This window comes from Rana temporaria, chromosome 11, assembly GCF_905171775.1.
Source record: "Rana temporaria chromosome 11, aRanTem1.1, whole genome shotgun sequence".
In the NCBI taxonomy this organism is placed as follows: Eukaryota; Metazoa; Chordata; class Amphibia; order Anura; family Ranidae; genus Rana; species Rana temporaria.
Genome location: NC_053499.1, coordinates 92,117,749 through 92,141,483, shown reverse-complemented (window position 1 = coordinate 92,141,483; position 23,735 = coordinate 92,117,749). Strand labels below are relative to the sequence as shown.

Genomic DNA, 23,735 nt, shown 5'->3' with positions numbered 1-23,735 from the left:
CAATTTCTGATCGATCAGAACCATTGGACCCGAGCTTCACGCATTGGTTGTGGCTTCAAGGACCAAAATGTTAGGATAATACTTCCTCTGTGATCAGTCAAACTTCAAGTGTTCTAGAAGTAAAGTAATTTAGTTCAAATATACCGGTACAAATGGATGAGCAATTCATGCTGAGAAGAAAGCAGAAGTCTCATACAGACATGAGGTGTGTGACCTTTTTATAGAGTCAACAGGAAGAATACTATTGGTTAAAAGTTCACTGGTGGCTCATGATGCAAAACAGCTTTATTGCCAATCACAGTGTCGTTTTACAAAGCTTATGATTTTAGGAAGTAACTTGAAACACTAGAAAAATACAAGTTAGAAGCAACGTGTCTTTAGAAGCCATTCCAGAAATCGGAATCCATTTTAAATTCCAATAAATAGTCACACAATGAACATAAAAAACTTTTCCAACAGAGGTCTAGATCACGTGAAATCTCTCCTAGTTAATGATAAAAATACCTTGGAGGGATTGTTCGTTGAAACAATGAGACACTGTTGACATCCAATATCCTGAAAAAAATTGAAAATTAGAATTAGAATTATACCAGGTACATTGAAAGGGTCTCAGTCAATTGAACATGGGTTTCTCTTTTCTACAAGTATAACGAAAGGTAAACAACATTTCTGGTCAACGTGTGCAGAACCTTCAGATCTTACAAGGGTCACTATTGGGAAAAATATAATTTATACCATTCTATGTTAGCTTGTGAAAACAAACCTGAATTATGCCTGTTTACAGCTGACCAAGAGTCAATACTCAAGAGTCAAGTGGAGTTCCAGCCTTTTTATGTTTATTAAAAGTTAGTAGCTACAAAAAGCATAGCTGCTGGCTTTTAATAAAAAAACATACACCTTACACCTGCAACATGGGTGAAAGCCTTTTGATAATTGAAAAAAACTAGGAGCAATAGGAGGGTCACTTACATTAGGGGCAATCTGTCCCTTTAGGGACAGTGCACCTCTGTAAATTGTCATTCAAAGTGTGACTGAAAGCTGAAATTGGCCTGGGCAGGAAGGGGGTGAAAGTCCCCTGTATTGAAGTGGTCAATACAGCTAAAGGAGGTAAGTTACACATAAACTGACAGTGGGGTTTTTATTAATTTACATGCACAATGCATCAGTTGTTTTGTGGTGGAAAAGCTGGAGTTCTTCTTTAAAGCAGAACTTACCCTTTAGGGTGGACTTCCGCTTTAAATGATTTTTTTTCTTTGAAAATTTCACTTTTGCTGTAGTACATTGTGCAGTATATATCTTACAGGTATGCCACTTCACAGGTAAGTTTTGGGCAACCCCCCAAACATATTATTTAAAGGATTTGGGCATGTGTAATGTTTAATTTTAAACTTTATTACAATTGCCACCCCAACAACACTTTATTTTTAAAGATGTTTGTTTTGTATTAGCACATGTCCCTCAGGAGAGTGCCTAGGCCCCTGTGCCATTTTTTTGAAAATCCCTTGCCTATTAGCCTTTAAATGGTCAGAATTGATTTTTAATTTGCTAGCAATAAATCTGTGCTGTTGGCATAAAAACACACCACTTGCTGCTTTATAAATGTGACAACCTCCTAAAGAATCTTAAAACAAATAAAGTGCAAAAAAACGAATTCAAATATGTGCACCACACAAATTAACAACAAACTAGATACTATATTTCACCAGTTTGTTGTTAATTTGTTTGATGCCCATATTTGATTTTATTTTACATTACATTTTTTGTTTTAATTTATCAGGAGATATATTCTACAGAAGGGTTTTTTTTTTTTTTAATCCAACTTATTTGTTTTCAGTTAGTTTTTTACATTGTGTATCAATTCTGTCAGATGTTAAGAAAATCAGGTGAAATTAAGCAATTATAGTGTGTGTTGCAAACCGTAATCATTTATAAATATACCTCTACATTTAGTTATTGATTTAGCTATCTCTACTTTGTCTGACTTGTGTAATTTATTTACAGTTCAGGTCCTTCCACCTCTTCTAAATGTCAGAGTTCATCACCCACCCAATGCATCCATCCAGGTTCACCGTATTGATAGCCTTGGACCTGAAGGAGCAACAGGAAGTGGAGGCCAGCATATAATCCCACATCCAGAGGGGAATAAAGCAGCATTATCACGTCCCATCACATTCAAACCTCTAGGAAGATGCTTTCAAGACACCTTGCCCAAGCAAGCTGTAAGTGACTATATTCTGACTCCGATTGTTGTAAAGCGATTTATCCCTTGTGAGACCTCTATGCCTGGCCTGTATAAGCAGATATAATCACTGAGGACAATCCTTATCAGATAGCTTGAACTCCCCAATACCGATTCTATTCACAGAAGTTGCTTTAATCCAAACATCAGATGACAGGATACAGCAGATGAATAGCTTGTAGTATTATATATAAATGTGTAGTGCTTCTACTGTGGTTGGAGAAGGTAATAAAACTATCTCCTCCCACAGTAATGATCTGTGACACCCTGTGAAGGGAACACTGAGAATAATCCTGCTATTTTGCGTCAAAGCTGTACTGCAAAAAAATCGCAGGGAAAATGTAATGCTCTATAAACACAAAACAAGTTCAAGTGTATAACACTAGATTGTTTGTACAAAACAAAACAAAACAAAACAGAAATGTGCATAAATCACAAAACACAAAATAAATTGTGCATAAATCACAAATTGGTGTAAAGAAATACAATTCTTAGGGAACTTAGGGAACTCATGTCCTATATAAACCATGTAATGTAAAAACATCCACAATTTAAACAATGTAAACCCAATGTAAGTACTTACAACAACAAACTGATGAAAAAAAAAAAAAAACATCCAGTCTTCATAAATATGTGTTAGTCCACAAAGAATTGTTGGATATCTGCCAAGATCCATAAAGTATAACTTTTTGTGGCTATGAGTATTTCAACAGTCTCTCAATATGAAATGGAAACTGTATATATTGAAACAAACACCCGGAAGTCCCTTCATCATCCAGAGAGGGAGAAGTGAGATGGGTACTCTTACCGGACAGAGTGGATCCAACTCATCTTGCAGCGGTGGATCTTACAGGCGTGAATATCAAATCGATGCTTCAACTGGAGTCCTGGTAGAGCTCCTGAATTCTTCCTTAGTGGATCACTGTTGTATTCCACGCTCTCTTCAAGCCATACAGCAATCGATTGATACCCAAAGTTACATGGAAAAAACTTTGGTCCGGATAAACCTCACCAGCAATGGTGTATTTGTAAAATAGAGAAAAGACAAAGCCTCCTCATAGCGTAAAAACCTATATAAAAATGTATTCCATAAAAAAAACCTCTCACAGCCAATAACAAATCCAAAAATCCAAAAACAAAACAAAAACAAATCTAAATTGAAAAAAGTTTTCAATAGCGCAGTATTCAGGTGGCTGGAGCCAGCGTATGTACCCTACGCGTTTCATCTTCACAGACTTCCACTGGGGCATACGCTTGGCCCTCACCTCACTGTGCTTAAATAGGACTCAATTACCACGAAAGACCGGTGATCCATGTGACCCTGCTTCCAGGTCTCTGCGTACGTTCCAAATCTCATAGGAACAAAACGCAGTAACGTCATAGCCTCACTGCGTCACATCCTGATGTGTTCCAAGCCTCCCTTTTAACCTTCTATACACTTTGCACCAATCGGGATTAAAAATCCAATAAAACTACGTAATCCTCTAAGAGATTACCATGGACGCCAATCCTCTTAGTTCCGATCTTCTACGCTCCCACCCTCCACTGACAACTATTGAGGCAGTACCTGCAGGATAGAATCACAGACATAAGGGTCAAAGTTCCGCTCTGAACCCCGGAGGTGTTCTTCCTACATCCTGTCCTCATTGGATTGAACTATGCGTTCCTCCTAGTTGTTTGCAGTGATGCGTTCCACCTAGTGGGAGACGTAGGAATCACGTCAGAGCGTAATAGAGACTTGTTCGTCACACTAAAATGGGACAATGCGTCCGGGCGCTCCACCTAGTGAGAGATAAAGGAAACGATTTAAAGTGTAATAGAGGCTTGGCTATCATCCTGGAATAAACCAATGTAATACACTTAACCCTTTGAAATTGGGGGTAGAAAATTCGGGGGGCAAATCCTAGGGGCCTAGGAGATATCAAATAATCACATCTTAACCCTTCTATTAATATGTTTTCCCACCAAGTGGATAAGGGTTGGGAACTATGGAAAAGCATATAAACAGGGTCACATGGAACTCAAATCTGTTAAAATATGAACAAAAGAAGAACCCTGTCATCCTAAGGATAACATACTAAACTTAGTCTCAGCAACCATGAAACCAAATCATTTGAACTGCATATATGTATGAAATAAAAATGTACAATCAACTATGCAAACATTTATCAAAAAAAAAAAAAAAAAAAATGTCCAAATCTGTATTAAATATAAATATATACCGGTAAATGAACTGAAAAAGGAACGTAATATATGTTATGGAGAATGGGAGTGGGATCAAGCGTGATTAATAAATGCATTTATATCCCAATCACATTCAACCTATGCGGTACATAACATTTGAGCTGGTATATCCAGAATGTCTCAAGTCTGCATACACCCCTCAAACTAGAATCTCCCCTCCAATGAGGGACAAACCTATCAATGATTTGAAAGCTGGTACCCATTGGGTTTTTATTATGATAGTGTAAGTAGTGCCTTGGCACAGTGTGATTAGTCCGTCCCTTTTTGATACTGGTTATGTGTTCACCTACCCTTATGGAAAAAGTTTGTATGGTATGGCCAATGTATTGCTTTCCACAAGGGCAAGTGATAAGGTACACAATGTACTACATGTCACAGGTGAAAAAATGCTTCATGGGGTATTCTATGGAGGTAGAAGTTGATTTGAAAGTTGTAGTTTTTTTGCGCAGACACCTTACACCTGCGACATGGGTGAAAGGCTTTTGATAATGGAAAAAAACTAGGAGCATTAGGGCTGTCACTTACATTAGGGGCAATCTGTCCCATTAGGGACAGTGCATGTCTGTAAATGACTCCCGCTCTTATTGGAAGTGTGGGGCCCAAAACTGGGTCATTTTTTAACACCCCCCAATGTTTCTGTATGATGTCTTTTATCTGTCTATGTTGGACAGAAAATGTGGTTAAAAAAAGAGTTTTTATGTTTGGATTCTACAATCCGTTTCGGTTGTATAGTTATAAGTGTATTCCTATCTATCAACGTTATTTTCCTGATTTCATCTTCCATGCCTGAGGGTTGGTAACCTTTTATCTACACACCTAGATTTTAATACATTGGCTTGGAGATATTAATCTGAAAGGTCAGAACAATTTCTTCTAATCCTCAGAAGTTCACTTCGAGGTACTTCCTCTAGCCATGATGAGTGGTGACAACTATCGACCGGAATGTAACAATTCCGGTGAATAATTTTGAAGACGTTTTTTGTCACCAATTGTCCCTCTTGGACCATAATTTCTAGATCTAAAAAGTGTATGTTAGAACTACTTGCTTCGTAGGATAAACTAATTCCTACCTGATTGTTATTCAAAGTTCACATGAATTCATCTAGGGATCCTTGATCGCCATCCCATAGAAGGAGGGTGCCGTCTATGTAACGGGCCCAGAGAATGATCTCTGGCCTGTTTAAAGCATACACGACATCCTCCTCCCACTTGGCCATAAAAATATTAGCCAGACTGGGGGCAAATTTCACCCCCATTGCTACACCCTTTTGTTGAAGGTAAAATTCCCCTGGTACAAACCAGAAAAAATTGTGTCCGGTAGCGAACTGTAGTAGATCCATAATGAATCTCTTTTGAGTACTGGAAATCACTGTATTTCAGGCCAGAAACAACTCAACTGCTGATAGGCCAAGATCATGTGAAATATAAGTATACATGGAGGCTACGTCCGCCGTGACCAGCAGCACACCCTCACTGTAACTAGATTGCTGTAACAAGGAAATAACATATCTGGTATCTTGTAAGTATGATGGTATAGATTTCACTATGGGTTTCAAATGAAAATCGATATACTTCCCTATTTGGGAAGTTACCGAATTGATCCCACTTATAATGGGGCACCCTGGTGGATGATGGGCATCTTTGTGTACTTTAGGTTAATAGTACATCACTGTAATTCGTGGAGCCAAAAGGTACTAAAAACTATTTTTCTGTTTTATCCAGGATGCCTAACTGTGCCCCCATGTCAATAAGGTCAGCCAATGATTTTTTTTAGGGCTGTTACTGATCAAAATTTTTCTGTTCGATTAATAATTTTTTTTTTAATCGATTAATCGACTAATTTCGATTAATTATAACGCACATACAGATCCAACTACTTTTAGCTGATCTCCTTGTAGGCTGATTCCCAGTGCAGCTACCAACCACTGGAAAAATGGATAGCAGGATACAAAAAACACACAAAGGCAGCGCTCAATGGGAATAGCATTAAAACTTTTATAGTCTTCAAGTAGGTAACCAATTAAATATTACACTGGAGATAAAATCGATGTAGCTACATAAACTGTAAAAATGGTGCGAGTAATACCAAACGGTACCAAAAGCAGTCATAAAAACATGTAGCTAAGTATGATACTGGTATAAAAATGTGTACAACAATACCACTGCTGAATCCAGATGAGGAGAGGTTAACATCAGTCCGTCGGCATGTAGATGTCCCATGAAGGGAACTATCACAACTCCCAGTGGATGGTTGTAGAATCCCAGGTTGATAGAGGGAAGTGATAGAGGGAAAAACCCTTGCGTGTGACAGATAGTAAGGTCCCGCCAGTATGCAGATATGAAGGCACAGCAAAAGAGCACTTCAGATGGACATGGCAAGCCCCCGCCGGTGTCCGTGATGTTACTGGATCTCCGACGAAACTCCCTGAAGGCCCAGAAGCCGGCGGAGAGGTGAGTACCAATCAAAAGAATTTTAATCGATCAAAAAGATTTTGATCGATCAAAAAAATTAAAGATGAATCAATTAATTAAAAGTTAATTTGCACAGCCCTAATTTTTTTTAAATCCATGGTGGGATTTTTTGGCAGCTTCACATAAGTCGCAGCATCACTCAAGATTTTGGTAATCTCTGAGTGCTAATCTTGTTTATCAAGGATAACAATCCCTCCACCTTTATCCGCAGGGTGGATAAAAAGGTCTTTACGCTCACATAAAGATTTTAGACCAATCTTTATATTTGGGTCAAAATATGTTTTTTTTGGGAGGAAGTGCTACCAGGTCCTTCAAGACCATATCCCTGAATACTTTGACAGAAGGTGCCGTGGGGCATGGGGGTTGAAAAGGGAAGGGTTGGAAAGGTCTGAATGTACTATATGTGACATGATTTTAGGGAGGGAAGGTCTGATAGGATTAGTGGCAAAATAGCTTTGAATATTACATTTTCTATGCACATGAATAAATGTGGGAAATTTATTGAGTGATTTGGGAGGAACAAATTTAAGTCCTTTGTCAAGAACTAATTTCTCTGCATCTGTGAATATTGTTTTACTTAAATTGAAAATTCCATTATCTGTTATACTCTTCTTCTTTTTCTTCCTTAGAAGGATATATGGTGGCAAGGCAGTTTGATCCAGCCATACTGGGTAGAAGTATTGGACTTAATTAAAAGGATTGATGGGACGGAGATAGAATTGGATCCCTGGAAGTTTGTTTTATGCGATTGGGGGCTCTAGGAAGAAGTACAGAGCAGCACTTACCGTATTTTCCGCACTATAAGGCTTCATTTCCACTGGCGTTTTTACAGCCACTTGTGTTAGCCTTTTTTACAGCTTAAAAACGCCTGTCCATGTTTATTTTGCTCAAAAACGCCGTGGTAGCGTTTTTGAGCGTGTTCGCGCGTTTTTTAACGTCTGGCGTTTTTACAGCTCTACTCTGGAGCTTCAGAACGCCCTGGTCCTGCGTTTTTTTTACAGTTCAAAAACGCCTATGCCATTTGCAGCTCAAAAACGCCTATGTGGGCATGATGCCATAGAATAACATGGACAGGCATTTTTAAGCTGTAAAAAATGCTCAGAAAAGTGGCTGTAAAAACGTCAGTGGAAATGAAGCCTTAGGCCCCATACTCACGACCAAACATGTCTGCTGAAACTGGCCCGCAGGCCAGTTTCAGCAGACATGTTTGGTCGTGTGTAGGTGCGAGCGGGCCGAATTCCAGCAAACATTTGCCCGCCGGGCCTTTTCCCAGCAGACAAATATTCCTGGACTTGTTTTAAAACAGCCCGCTGGAATTCAGCCCGCTCGGACATGTACGGTCGTCAGTACAGACCTACCGTACATGTCCAGGCGCCCGCCGTCCCTCGCATGCGTCGAATGACTTCGACGCATGCGTGGAAGCATTTTAAAGGCGGGCCGCCCACGTCGCCGCGTCATTGTCGCGGCGACACCGCGTCATCGACGCGGCGACACCGCGGACACGCCCCGCGTATTGTTTACGCGCGGACTTCTGTACGATGGTGTGTACAACCATCGTACAGAAGCCCTCTGGCAGACATGTATGGTGAAAACGGTCCGACGGACCGCTTTCACCATACATGTTTGTCCGTGTGTACCCGGCCTCAGACGCACTTTTTTCCCCCAGAAATATGTGGAAAATGTCCCTGCGTCTTTTAGTGCGAATATACGACAGGCACCGCCCCCCGCCGCCGCTGGTACCACCCTCCGCCCAGTGCATATTGCAGGGGCAGCATCAAAGCAAGAAAAAAGCCCCCCTCTGCAAGTCCCGACTCCCACACACATAACTGTCCCCAGCTACAGACCCCCAGGCAGACCTGCAGTGATAAAAACAGCAGAGAGACTTTGCCGGGGAGGTAGGGTGGGAACTAGCATCCCATAAGCGGCCAGTGAATGGCCGCACTCTAAACAACTGACGGAAGCTCTGCCTACCCTCCTCAGTGGCTCAGCTCAGATGTGCTCACCGCGCTGTCTACTAGTAAACACAGAAGCCTCAGTTCTGTGCTTGCTAGCTCTGAACGCATCTGTCCCGCTGGCTTCCACAGAATCTCTGAGCTGCTGCACTGAAACAACGGAGACAGTTGCCCAGCGCTGTGTGATGATGGGCAGGAGGTGGGGCATTACACGCTGAGCTTCAGATGTCCGGATGGTGACCCCCATGCCTGATGTTCCCATGGCTGCCACTGGCAAGTGAAAAGAGTTGCAGTCACAAGTGCTGTACACTGCGTGGGTAAAGCCAGAAAGAAGGGGGTTATGAATGGGTGGGTGTGCAGATGTGAGTTATGGACAGGGGGTCAATGGTCAGTCTGCGTTTATCATATATGGCAATGGTCAGTCTGCGTTTATCATTTATGGCAATGGTCAGTCAGCGTTTATCATTTATGGCAATGGTCAGTCTGCGTTTATGGCAATGGTCAGGCTACGTTTATGGCAATGGTCAGGCTGCGTTTATGGCAATGGTCAGGCTGCGTTTATGGCAATGGTCAGGCTGCGTTTACGGCAATGGTCAGGCTGCGTTTACGGCAATGGTCAGGCTGCGTTTATGGCAATGGTCAGGCTGCGTTTTTTGGCAATGGTCAGGCTGCATTTCATGGGCTCTTGGAAAATATTTTATTACACCATTTGGTTCCGAATATTTTTTTTCTTGATTTCCTTCTCTAAAACCTAGGTGCGCCTTATGGTCAGGTGCGTCTTATGGAAAGATACGGTACTCCCTTCCTGTTGAATACAGCGAAAGCAATAATTCCGAAATATAAAGGACTGGTTTAGAGAGATAGAACAAGGGTAATGGAAGAATTAGTATGTCTCCAAAGGGACGCAGAAACAAGATTTCAGGGTACATGGAAGAAATGGCTAGAATTTAAACAGACCCCAATTTACTTGGGAACCATGGGGGATGGAGGGAGTGCTTAGTCGCTTGATCCCTGATGCGCCCCCTCCGCTCCCCCTCCTTGTGAGGGAGGGGGGAGTAAGGGTCCTCTTCCTTGATTCTCTTCCCCGTCCCTTCAAACCCCCCCCCCCCCTTTTTTTTGTTCGTTTAGCACAAGTTGTAGGTAACAGTATGGGGATAGAGATGATTTCCTCTCGGAAATAAAGATAGATAGACACGGGAAAGAGGGGCTAGAGTTGTTTATATAGGGGTTATGAAAGACACGTAAAGGAATATATACATATTTATTTTTATTAGTATTCTTGTTTTTTTTTTTGCACAATTTGAAGGTGGATGGTAATGGGGATGGGGAGATACCTCCCCCTTAAAAGTAAGATAAATAGACACAGGTATGTGGGGGTATAGATCTGGGGTAAAGTCACTTACATAAAGACGTGCATGCATACTTGTAGATTAGTACGCACGTTTATGCATATGACTCCCCCCCCCTTTTTTTTCTCTCCCCTTTTTTATTTATTTATTTTTTCTTCCCCTCTTGGAGGGGTGGGGATGGGGAAGGGGATCTGCTTCCATGTCTCTCTATCACTAAGAAGAAAAATGTTACTGCACTGATCTAATTATCCAGAGGTATTTAATCTCTGGGAATATGGACATAAGTGAAATGTCAGGGCCACAATGTACCCAATCTTAAATGTGAATAACCTGAATACAAACAATAAAAAATATAAAAAATATATGAGTCATACAAATGTGACACAGTGATTTCAAACTTAAATCATATATCTAGATCAGTGTGTCAGCATACAATCCATATGCCACAGTGCTTCTATGAGAAAAATGGCTGTTGTTGCTGCTACTGACCAACCAAATAGTGAAAACAATGCGAAAGATATTACAAAAAATATTATATATATATATGTGTGTATAAAAACACAATATGCAGTATGCCAACTGCACTGTGAGTTGTCCAATAACCGATATTGGAACAAAATAAAATAAATATCAATAAAAGTGAAATAATTATCAAACAACCATACAAATGTGCAATGTGCTGGCTGCACTTAAAAATAGTCCAAATGACAGGCAATCTTGCTCTTATACAATAGGTTCCAGCAAACACAAGGTTCAATATTGGTAATGCTGTGTACAGGAAAGTGCCGCTATCTCTTCCACCCGACAAAGATGTGCCACCATCACCAATGGTTAAAATCAACACTCACCAGACCCCAGATATTATTAGGCTCCAAAGTGGTGTCTTTTCTTTGTCGGTCAGTGGGTGTTGCCTCCTTTTCCCTTTTACAAGGTGTCATCAATTCCTCAAAAACAAGGGGCTCATCATGGTGTAGTATATTAAAATATATTTTTTTACCTTTTTTAAATAAATACATAACACTTACAATATAAAGTGCCTCTGACCGGCACTGAGTGTCTCTGGCAGTGTCAACCGTTAAAAGCCGCTGACCAGCATTTAAGTGGCGTCCTAAGAGGTGTGCTTGTCCCGCTGTGCTCCGCATGTATTGCTACAAGGGGTCCGTGCGCGCTGGTGTGCTGCACCCTCAATGTGTGTGTCCAAACAGCCTCTACGCGTTTCGCTAGTTGCGTCGTCAGGAGAGCTCTCCTGACGACGCAACTAGCGAAACGCGTAGAGGCTGTTTGGACACACACATTGAGGGTGCAGCACACCAGCGCGCACGGACCCCTTGTAGCAATACATGCGGAGCACAGCGGGACAAGCACACCTCTTAGGACGCCACTTAAATGCTGGTCAGCGGCTTTTAACGGTTGACACTGCCAGAGACACTCAGTGCCGGTCAGAGGCACTTTATATTGTAAGTGTTATATTTTTTTACCTTTTTTAAATAAATACATATTTTAATATACTACACCATGATGAGCCCCTTGTTTTTGAGGAATTGATGACACCTTGTAAAAGGGAAAAGGAGGCAACACCCACTGACCGACAAAGAAAAGACACCACTTTGGAGCCTAATAATATCTGGGGTCTGGTGAGTGTTGATTTTAACCATTGGTGATGGTGGCACATCTTTGTCGGGTGGAAGAGATAGCGGCACATTCCTGTACACAGCATTACCAATATTGAACCTTGTGTTTGCTGGAACCTATTGTATAAGAGCAAGATTGCCTGTCATTTGGACGATTTTTAAGTGCAGCCAGCACATTGCACATTTGTATGGTTGTTTGATAATTATTTCACTTTTATTGATATTTATTTTATTTTGTTCCAATATCGGTTATTGGACAACTCACGGTGCAGTTGGCATACTGCATATTGTGTTTTTATACACACATATATATATATAATATTTTTTGTAATATCTTTCGCATTGTTTTCACTATTTGGTTGGTCAGTAGCAGCAACAACAGCCATTTTTCTCATAGAAGCACTGTGGCATATGGATTGTATGCTGACACACTGATCTAGATCAGGGGTCTCCAAACTACGGCCCGCGGGCCACATCCGGCCCGCCAGGCCATTTCTTCCGGCCCGCAGCGTGAATCCTTAGTCCACCTGTTAGTTGTGGAACCTGCGCTGCATATTCGCCCCCGGCAATATGCAGCGCAGGTCCCGCAATCCCTCCCGGCGTCTCACTGTGTGTGTTGGCTGCTGGGACCACGGCATCCCAGCAGCCAATGAGGTGTTTAGGGCAGACCCGTTGCCGCCTCCCTGCTCCCGCCTCCCGCCTCGCTGTTAACCAGTAACGAGTGTGTAATACCAGCGGGGCGGGAGTCAGGAGATGCAGCAGGTCTGCACAGCCAGTGATGGAGAGTGGAGACGCGCTGGACACATGCAAGGAGGGGGGGCTGATACACTTGTGTGGGGGTGGGTTGAATGGCTCTGATGGGGCACAAACATCTGGGGGCTGATGACTCTGCTTGGGACACACGTGGAGGGGGGTTGTAGACTGACGGGGACACACATTTTGGGGGGCTGATGACTCTGATGGGGACACAAATGTGGGGGGGGGGGCTGATGACTCTGATGGGGACATACATGTGGGGGGGGGGCTGATGACTGATGGGGACATAAATGTGGGGGGGGGGGTGATGACTCTGATGGGGACATACATGTGGGGGGGGCTGATGACTCTGATGGGGACATACATGTGGGGGGGGGCTCTGATGACTCTGATGGGGACACAAATGTGGGGGGGTGATGACTCTGATGGGGACATACATGTGGGGGGGGCTGATGACTGATGGGGACATAAATGTGGGGGGGGGGTGATGACTCTGATGGGGACATAAATGTGGGGGGGAGGTGATGACTCTGATGGGGACATACATGTAGGGGGGGGGCTGATGACTGATGGGGACATACATGTGGGGGGGGGGCTGATGACTGATGGGGACATAAATGTAGGGGGGGGGGTGATGACTCTGATGGGGACACAAATGTGGGGGGGGGGGCTGATGACTCTGATGGGGACATACATGTGGGGGGGGGGCTGATGACTGATGGGGACATAAATGTGGGGGGGGGGGGGTGATGACTCTGATGGGGACACAAATATCTGTGGGGTCTGATGGGGACACACATGTGGGGGGGGGCCTGATGATTCTGATGGGGACATAAATGTGGGGGGGGGGTGATGACTCTGATGGGGACACAAATATCTGTGGGGTTTGATGGGGACACAAATGTGGGGGTGCTGGTGGCTCTTATGGGGACACAAACATGTGAGGAGGGGGGCTGATGGCTCTAATGGTGACACAAATATGCAGGCGGGGGTGGGCTGTGATGGGGACACCGTGCAGGAAGACTCGGATGAATGATGGGGGGGGGGGGCTCTAATGGGGACACCAATTTGTGGGGATAGCCTGATGAGTGATGGGGACACAGATGATTGGGGACACAGATGATTGGGGACACCGATGGGGACACAGATGAATGGAAGGACTGATGGGGACACAGATGAATGGGGACACAGGTGGATGGGGAAACTGATGGGGACACAGATGAATGGGGACACAGATGGATGGGGACACAGATGAATGGGGACACAGATGGATGTGGACACAGATGGATGGGGACACAGATGGATGGGGACACAGATGGATGGGGGCACAGATGAATGGGGCACAGATGAATGGGGACACAGATGAATGGGGAGACTGATGGGGACACAGATGGATGGGGACACAGATGGATGGGGACACAGATGGATGGGGACACAGATGGATGGGGACACAGATGGATGGGGACACAGATGGATGGGGACACAGATGAATGGGGACACAGATGGATGTGGACACAGATGGATGTGGACACAGATGAATGGGGACACAGATAATTGGGGACACAGATGGATGTGGACACAGATGGATGTGGACACAGATGAATGGGGAGACTGATGGGGACACAGATGAATGGGGACACAGATGAATGGGGACACAGATAATTGGGGACACAGATGGATGTGGACACAGATGGATGGGGACACAGATGGATGTGGACACAGATGGATGGGGGCACAGATGAATGGGGACACAGATGAATGGGGAGACTGATGGGGACACAGATGAATGGGGACACAGATGAATGGGGAGACTGATGGGGACACAGATGAATGGGGACACAGATGAATGGGGAGACTGATGGGGACACAGATGATGGGGACACAGATAATTGGGGACACAGATGGATGTGGACACAGATGGATGGGGACACAGATGGATGTGGACACAGATGGATGTGGACACAGATGGATGGGGGCACAGATGAATGGGGACACAGATGAATGGGGAGACTGATGGGGACACAGATGAATGGGGACACAGATGAATGGGGACACAGATGAATGGGGAGACTGATGGGGACACAGATGATGGGGACACAGATGAATGGGGAGACTGATGGGGACACAGATGATGGGGACACAGATGATTGGGGACACAGATGATTGGGGACACAGATGATGGGGACACAGATGAATGGGGACACAGATGATGGGGACACAGATGTATGGGAAGACTGATGGGCACACAGATGAATGGGAAGACTGATGGGGATACAGATGAATGGGGACACAGATGGATGGGGACACAGATGGATGGGGACACAGATGGATGGGGACACAGATGGATGGGGACACAGATGAATGGGGAGACTGATGGGGACACAGATGAATGGGGAGACTGATGGGGACACAGATGATGGGGACACAGATGAATGGGGACACATGATGGGGACACAGATGTATGGGAAGACTGATGGGGACACAGATGAATGGGAAGACTGATGGGGACACAGATGAATGGGGACACAGATGGATGGGGACACAGATGGATGGGGACACAGATGGATGGGGACACAGATGAATGGGGAGACTGATGGGGACACAGATGAATGGGGAGACTGATGGGGACACAGATGAATGGAGAGACTGATGGGGACACCGATGATGGTGACACAGATGGATGGGGACACAGATGGATGGGGACACAGATGAATGGGGAGACTGATGGGGACACAGATGATGGGGACACAGATGAATGGGGACACATGATGGGGACACAGATGTATGGGAAGACTGATGGGGACACAGATGAATGGGAAGACTGATGGGGACACAGATGAATGGGGAGACTGATGGGGACACAGATGAATGGGGACACAGATGGATGGGGACACAGATGGATGGGGACACAGATGAATGGGGAGACTGATGGGGACACAGATGAATGGGGACACAGATGGATGGGGACACAGATGGATGGGGACACAGATGAATGGGGAGACTGATGGGGACACAGATGAATGGGGAGACTGATGGGGACACAGATGAATGGGGACACAGATGAATGGGGACACAGATGGATGGGGACACAGATGAATGGGGAGACTGATGGGGACACAGATGAATGGGGAGACTGATGGGGACACAGATGAATGGGGACACAGATGGATGGGGACACAGATGGATGGGGACACAGATGGATGGGGACACAGATGAATGGGGAGACTGATGGGGACACAGATGAATGGGGAGACTGATGGGGACACAGATGAATGGAGAGACTGATGGGGACACAGATGATGGTGACACAGATGGATGGGGACACAGATGGATGGGGACACAGATGGATGGGGACACAGATGGATGGGCACACAGATGGATGGGGACACAGATGGATGGGCACACAGATGGATGGGCACACAGATGGATGGGGACACAGATGGATGGGGACACGGATGTAAAGCCTCATGCACGCTGGAAGTTTAGCCCCGCTGCATGATGCTCCAGCGTTTAGGTGCCAGCAAAGAATATAGGAGCACCATCCAGTCCTGCTGTCAGCAGTAAGTCAAATTCTATTCTATTCTTCTTCTACTGTGGATTTATTTATAAATTATGTTTCCGGCCCGCGAATATGTGTAAAATATAGAATGTGGCCCTCGAAGTAAAAAGTTTGGAGACCCCTGATCTAGATATATGATTTAAGTTTGAAATCACTGTGTCACATTTGTATGACTCATATATTTTTTATATTTTTTATTGTTTGTATTCAGGTTATTCACATTTAAGATTGGGTACATTGTGGCCCTGACATTTCACTTATGTCCATATTCCCAGAGATTAAATACCTCTGGATAATTAGATCAGCGCAGTAACATTTTTCTTCTTAGAGCACTATTGACCCCCACTAAGGGCACACAGTACTGCAGCAGATCACGGTTCACATTTATTTATTTATTTCCTTTTGCGCCGGTGACACTCACAACCAACATGTCTCTCTATCCAGCCTTTCTCTCTTGTTTATTACTTAGATCCTAGACCCAGGAGAATTAAGGGCATATGCTGCGGCATAGACTTGTTTAAAATGTATATTAGAGGACGGATCCATTTATGTACCTATATGTATCTTTAATGTCTTTTTTTTCTATTATGTCGTTTTGGGTATTTTGTGACTGTTTTGTATTTTTATGGATGATTTGCAAATTGATTTGCAAAGTATGTAAGATTTTTAATTGTAAAAAAATCAATAAAAAACTATTTAAAGAAGAATAATTGTGTTTTTAGATGGAAAAAAAGGATGCCTTAGCAGAAAATGGGGAGGGTGCATCATCACAGATAGATATGTCCCAACCTCCCATTAATGTTCCTAGAACACTTTCCTTCCTCCTTTGTTGGATAAAGCCGGTCCCTCTCAAGGGACAAGGGGATCTAATCATAGACCAACAAGACCCCCTACCCCCACCACCTACTATAAAGGTCCACCATCCAACTTTAGAGGTAGAGGTAAAGGTAAAGGAGTTTGTGGCAGAAATGAGGGTCAGAGAGATAGTTCCCATGACTATTATGGATACGAACAATCCCCTAATTGGAATAGAAACTATAACAAGTATCAGACATATACCTGAGAACCCAGATTCACACCCAGAATAGATTTACACCTTTAAGAGAAAAACATAGAAGAGGACCTTCAAATCCCTAATATAGTTATATGGATGGGGAGGATAACAGATATGATTGATCCCCCTATAACTATAATCATGGAACCTTCTGCCAAAGTATTCAGGGATATGGTCTTGAAGGATCTGGAAGCACTTCCTCCCAAAAAAACATATTTTGACCCAAATATAAAGAATGGTCTAAAATCTTTATGTGAACGTAAAGACCTTATCATCCGCCCTGCAGATAAAGATGGAGGGATTAACAAGATTAGCACTCAGAGATGACCAAAATCTTGAGTGATGCTGCGACTTATGTGAAGCTGCCAAAAAATCCCACCATGGATTTAAAATCATTGGCTGACCTCATCAACATGGGGGAACAGTAATGCCGCGTACACACGATCATTTTTCAGCATGAAAAAAACATTTAAAATGATCGTGTGTGGGCTACACATCGTTTTTCAGGTTCTGAAAAACGACAAAAAAAATTTGAACATGCTGCATTTTTTAACGTCGTTTTAAACTATTTCTAAAAAAGAATTAAGGTACACAAACCATAGGATGGACTATGGGTGTCCTGGGGTACTGCAGTGCCACGTCCTAGATAGTAGTAGAAGAATTTATTGTTTGAGGAAAGAATGGACTTTCTAGGCACCAATGATTAACACAGCACAGAATAAATATTTATTGACGCAATCCCAAACAAATGGGTGAGAGTCGGTTCACACTAGGGCGACACGACTTCCAGCACGACTTTCAGAAGCGACTCCGACACGACTTGAGCATGAACCACAGGGCAATCTGGGGAGATTTACAACACGACTTGAAGTTGTCTCCAGGACAGGAGACATTCCAGTGGCCAATAAAACAACCATCAGCTCTGGGAGAGGGAGGGGGAGGGAGGGGTTTGCCTGAGAAATGTATGTTATCTTCCTGGAAAGTAGCTTCAGTTAAAGACAGTGATCAGACTTGGAAGCGACTTCCATTGAAATCAATGGGTACAAATCGCCTAGAAGTCGGATTGAAGTAGTACAGGAACTTCTTCTGAAGTCGGAGTGACTTAAGTAGTGTGTATTAACACCGCTCCCATTCACTTACATTGCTTTTCTGGACAGCGCGACTTGGGACGACTTGAGACGACTTCAAGTCGGATCCCAAGTCGCCCCAGTGTGAACCGACTCTGATTGAACCAACATTTACAGTACAAATAATAAAAAATACATTAAAAACATGAATAGTCACAGAATGGTTCTGTAATACTGTACAACTCGGATGGAGTTGTGCTAAAACCACAATGAGTCCACTAAGGACATCAACAAAAGTTGATGAACAAACGTAAGTTTTGATAGGCGTATTTGTGCATGAGCTCTACATGTTTCACAGTTGAATGCTTCTTCAGGAGCTATAGACTTTCTAAAAAGGAAAACATAGACTATTATTGGTTTACATTTTGGTGTATCGTTACATATTTATAGGTACCAACAGTTTGTATCCAATGTGCACTAAAGCACTGTAATAGAGCATGCATCAATGACTGAGGTTGCCACAGCGCCACCAAGGGGACAACACAAAAAGGGACCAAGTGCAGGAAGTGTATGGACATGCCACATACCATTAATAATAAGAAAAGTGGGTCCATGCAGGAACTTAACATCACCAGTGTGGACATATTCGCCAACTACTGAGGGTGCCAAAGGGTAATAGAAGAGCGCCAATCCCAGCATTGGCACCTTCCTGGGGTCCATTGCGGGATGTGTACGGCCAGGTTACCACAGCATGGCTCTCATGCTGTGGAACATGAGGGGTTAAGTGAAGCGATCCCCCTTTTTCGTTGGCGGGGCGTGCGCTTCCACTCCCTCATTTGACGCTCGCAGGGCTTCTGAGCAGGGTGATTGGCTCTCGTGGATTATGGCCGGGTCACGTGATGCGGAAGTCCCATCCACACACGTGATTGGAGACATGCACCTTCATAACAGGACAGGTAGCCCATGTAGTTAGAGGCTACCTCCCCAACGTAGTGGCGTGTGAGACATTATGTGAATCTGGGCTCGGTGAGTACACTGATAATACCTGCTTTAGTGTTTTGGCATGCTGGTGTAATTTGACATACTCCTTTTAAATGGGCGTTTTATTTATTCAGAATATTTCTCTATGTACCTTTTTTGATTAGATACCCCTCCACACCACCGCAGCTCTATACATACTCTGGTCTTCACCTGTAAGGATACCTCCCCTACTCTTATGGGACTAATTTCCCTCACTTATATTTATGCAGCTTACATCTGCATTTTTGCATCTACTCACAAACATTGACCAGTCTACTAATCGCTGTGGTATACACATCTGGGTATGTATTTATATATATATATATATATATATATATATATATATATACTCTCTTATTTTATTTTTATTGTCCCACTTTACCTGATGGGATAAAAAATCTTTTTCTGTTGTGGAGTTCTTATTAGTACTGTTCTATTGGCCCTATTAGATTCATCTACCAGCCTCCTTTACACCCCAATCATTTTTGAAGTCTGGACCTTTTACTTCTTGATCCAGCCATTGGAATCTACACTTACCTTTATCCATTACCGTGGATGGTAGGCTCATTTTTGCCCTTAACCGCCTAGTCTCTGCTGTCTTCACACATAGACCTATCTACCTCCTATCGTTGTCTAGGGGAGTTTTTCTGACCTCTACTCCTGTCCTCACTGTCATTGTTACCTTGCTCTTCTATTACCCTTTGGCACCCTCAGTAGTTGGCGAATATGTCCACACTGGTGATGTTAAGTTCCTGCATGGACCCACTTTTCTTATTATTAAGGGTATGTGGCATGTCCCTACACTTCTTGCACTTGGTCCCTTTTTGTGCTGTCCCCTTGGTGGCGCTGTGGCAACCTGTCATTGATGCATGCTCTATTACAGTGCTTTAGTACACATTGCATACAAACTGTTGGTACCTATAAATATGTAACGATACACCAAAATGTAAACCAATAATAGTCTATGTTTTCCTGTTTAGAAAGTCTATAGCTCCTGAAGAAGCATTCAACTGCGAAACATGTAGAGCTCATGCACAAATACACCTATCAAAACTTATGTTTGTTCATCAACTTTTGTTGATGTCCTTAGTGGACTCATTGTGGTTTTAGCACAACTCCATCCGAGTTGTACAGTATTACAGAACCATTCTGTGACTATTCATGCTTTTAATGTATTTTTTATTTTTTGTACTGTAAATGTTGGTTCAATCACCCATTTGTTTGGGATTGCATCAATAAATATTTATTCTGTGTTAACCATTGGTGCCTAGAAAGTCCATTCTTTCCTCAAACAATAAATTCTTCGTTTTAAACTATGTCGTTTTTTAGGTTGTAAAACATGATCGTGTGTGGGCTAAAACAAGGTTTTAAACCCACGCATGCTCAGAAGCAAGTTATGAGACGGGAGCGCTCGTTCTGGTAAAACTACCATTCATAATGGAGTAAGCACATTCATCATGGTGTAACAGACAAAAAAGCGCGAATCGCCTTTTACTAACACAGAATTAGCTAAAGCAGCCCAAAGGCGAACATAACTTCCCCTTTAGAGTGCCGTCGTACGTGTTGTACGTCACCGCGCTTTGTTCATCATTTTTTAAAAACAATGGTGTGTGGGCAACATCGTTTTAAATGATGAAGTTGGAAAAACTACGTTTTTTGGACATGCTGAAAAACAAAGTTTTTTTTCATGCTGACAAATGATCGTGTGTACGCGGCATTAGGCATCCTGGATAAAAAAGAAAATACATTTCTAGTACCTTTGGCTCCACGAATTCCAGTGATATACTATTTACCTAAAGTACACAAAGATGCCCATCATCCACCAGGGTGCCCCATTATAAGTGGGATCAATTTGGTAACTTGCCGAATAGGGTAATATATTGATTTACATTTGCAACCCATAGTGAAATCTATACCATCATATTTACAAGATACCAGACATGTTGTTATTTCCTTGTTACAGCAAACTAGTTACAGTCAGGGTATGCTGCTGGTCAGGGCGGACGTAGCCTCGCTGTATACTTGTATTTCACATGATCTTGGCCTATCAGCAGTTGAGTGGTTTCTGGCCAGAAATACAGTGATTTCCGGTACTCAAAAGAGATTCATTATGGATCTACTACAGTTCGCTACTGTACACAGTTATTTCTGGTACAACAGGGAATTTTACCTTCAACTAAAGGGTGTAGCAATGGGGCGATATTTGCCCCCAGTCTGGCTAATATTTTTATGGCCAAGTGGGAGGAGGATGTCGTGTATGCTTTAAACAGGCCCGAGATCATTCTTTGGGCCCATCACATAGATGACATCCTCCTCCTATAGGATGGCGATCAAGGATCCCTAGATGAATTCATGTGGACTTTGAATAACAATCAAGTAGGAATTAGTTTATCCTACGAAGCAAATAGTTCTAACATACACTTTTTAGATCTAGAAATTATGGTCCAAGAGGGACAATTGGTGACAAAAACCTTCTTCAAAACTACCAACCGGAATTGTTTAATTTCGGTCGATAGTTGTCACCACTCATCATGGCTAGAGGGAGTACCTCAAAGCAGAGGCGTAACTAGAACCTTCAGGGCCCGGGTGCAAGAAACCATAAAGGGCCCCCCCTGACCACGAGTCGGGGCACACCCATGGTGGCAGAATGCCAGAGCTTGGTCGCTTTGGGACCCTAGTAACACCGACACTGGTGTCAGTATTTTTTTTTATTTTATTTGTTACCACTTTATTTATTTTTCTATTTTTTTTTTAGGAGCCCATTGGGGGGGCGGGGGGCTTGGGTGAGATATCATATGTAGATATTCCCCAGTACACCAAGGATCATCAATTTCGTCCAAATGTTTTTTTATTCAAGAAAGCTCACATCACAAAACAATGTAGTGAAACTTTTCAGAGCCACGCAGGACCCCTGACAAAGGGGTCCTACATGGCTCCAAAACGTTGTACTACATTGTTTTGTGATGTGAGTTTTTTTGAATAAAAAAACGTTTGGATGAAATTGATGATCCTTGATGTGCTGGCCAATATCTACAGGTTCCAGTATCCAGCTAGCGGTCGCTACAGCATCCAGTACCTTAAGCGTGCATTCCAGGAGTGTGCACAATGGGAAATTTGGACTGTGGGTGTGATATCAGGGGTCTAAACAGACTTCTGACGTTTCATCTTTGAAACAGAGAAATGAGATTGAGGACACAGCCCACAATCTCCATTTCTGCAGCCACAGCTGCACAGAATGAATGGACAGAAATAGCTCCATACAGAGCTTCCTGTTCATTCACAAACTGAAGCATAGTAAACATAGTTTACCATGTCTCAGTTATAAATGAACTGGGTCAGTGATCCCTATTCATTGAGACAAGGGAGGAGCCGGTAAATTACACATTTACTGGTCCCTTCCCCACGCTCCATGCAGAAAACATCCCCCCGCAGCAGCCGGGAAGGAGAGGAGAGGGGGGAACCCGGCAGCACTGTGGGGGAGGGGGGCCAAAGAGTACACAGGAGATTGGGGCAGCAAATGGTGGATAGCACGGGGAGGGGCTGCATATAGAGGAACCATTCCCCTTCATTTTCCTCCTGCAGCCTTTCAGCTGCTGCAGAAGGAAAATGAAGGGATAGGTTCCTCTATATGCAGACCCTCCTATCCAGGTGTACAGGGGGCCGCATGGAAACCCTGGAGCATGTGTCAGTGTCAGTGGTGGAGGGAGGGAGGAATGAGTGGCAGTGCTGGGGGGGGATGAGTGAGATTTCTGGGGGGGATGGGATGAGTGGCAGTGGTGGAGGGAGGGAGGAATGAGTGGCAGTGGTGGGTGGCATGAGTGGCAGTGCTGTGGAGGGAGAAATGAGTGGCAGTGGTGGAGGGGGGGGTGAGTGGCAGTGGTGGGTGGGTGGGATGAGTGTGATTGCTTGGGGGAATGGGATAAGTGTCAGTGGTGGGGGGAGCTAGGGATGAGTATCAGTGCTGGGTGGGAGGGATGAGTGGCAGTGGTGGGGTGGGATGGAATCAGCAGTGGTGGTGGGGACTGTCACTGACTGGGTACATTGGCAGCGCTGGGTGCCAGGATCAGAGACTTACTTGCTGTCAGTTTCCACTTGGTTTTCCCCTGCATTGCTCTGTGTCTCTACAGTGGCTGCGACCTCCTGCAGCTCCTCCCCCACCTTCTTTCAATTGGTGTCAGCAGTGTCTGCCCCTCCCTACATTCTCTGTCTCTGGATAGGCAGGGGCGGGGGCGGGACGGTCTACAGTCTCAGCGCTGCCTTCTCTCTCTCCCCTCAGCTGACGAAAGCCCCCCTCCCCACGACGGAACGAACCAATGACACACACAGTGACAGGACAGTTAGGTGGGCCCCCCTGAATTGGTGGAACTACAGGGCCCAGTCGCACATGCGACT

The 23,735-nt window shown here is 43.9% G+C and overlaps 1 protein-coding gene across 1 annotated transcript in view; it reads left to right on the top strand.

Annotated features, from left to right (window-relative positions):
* LOC120916886 (latent-transforming growth factor beta-binding protein 3-like) overlaps nucleotides 1–23,735 on the top strand; it is a 2,124,401-nt gene that overhangs the window by 547,015 nt on the left and 1,553,651 nt on the right. The window contains 1 exon segment of the mRNA XM_040327823.1: nucleotides 2,002–2,219. Coding sequence (XP_040183757.1) covers nucleotides 2,002–2,219 — 218 coding nt within the window.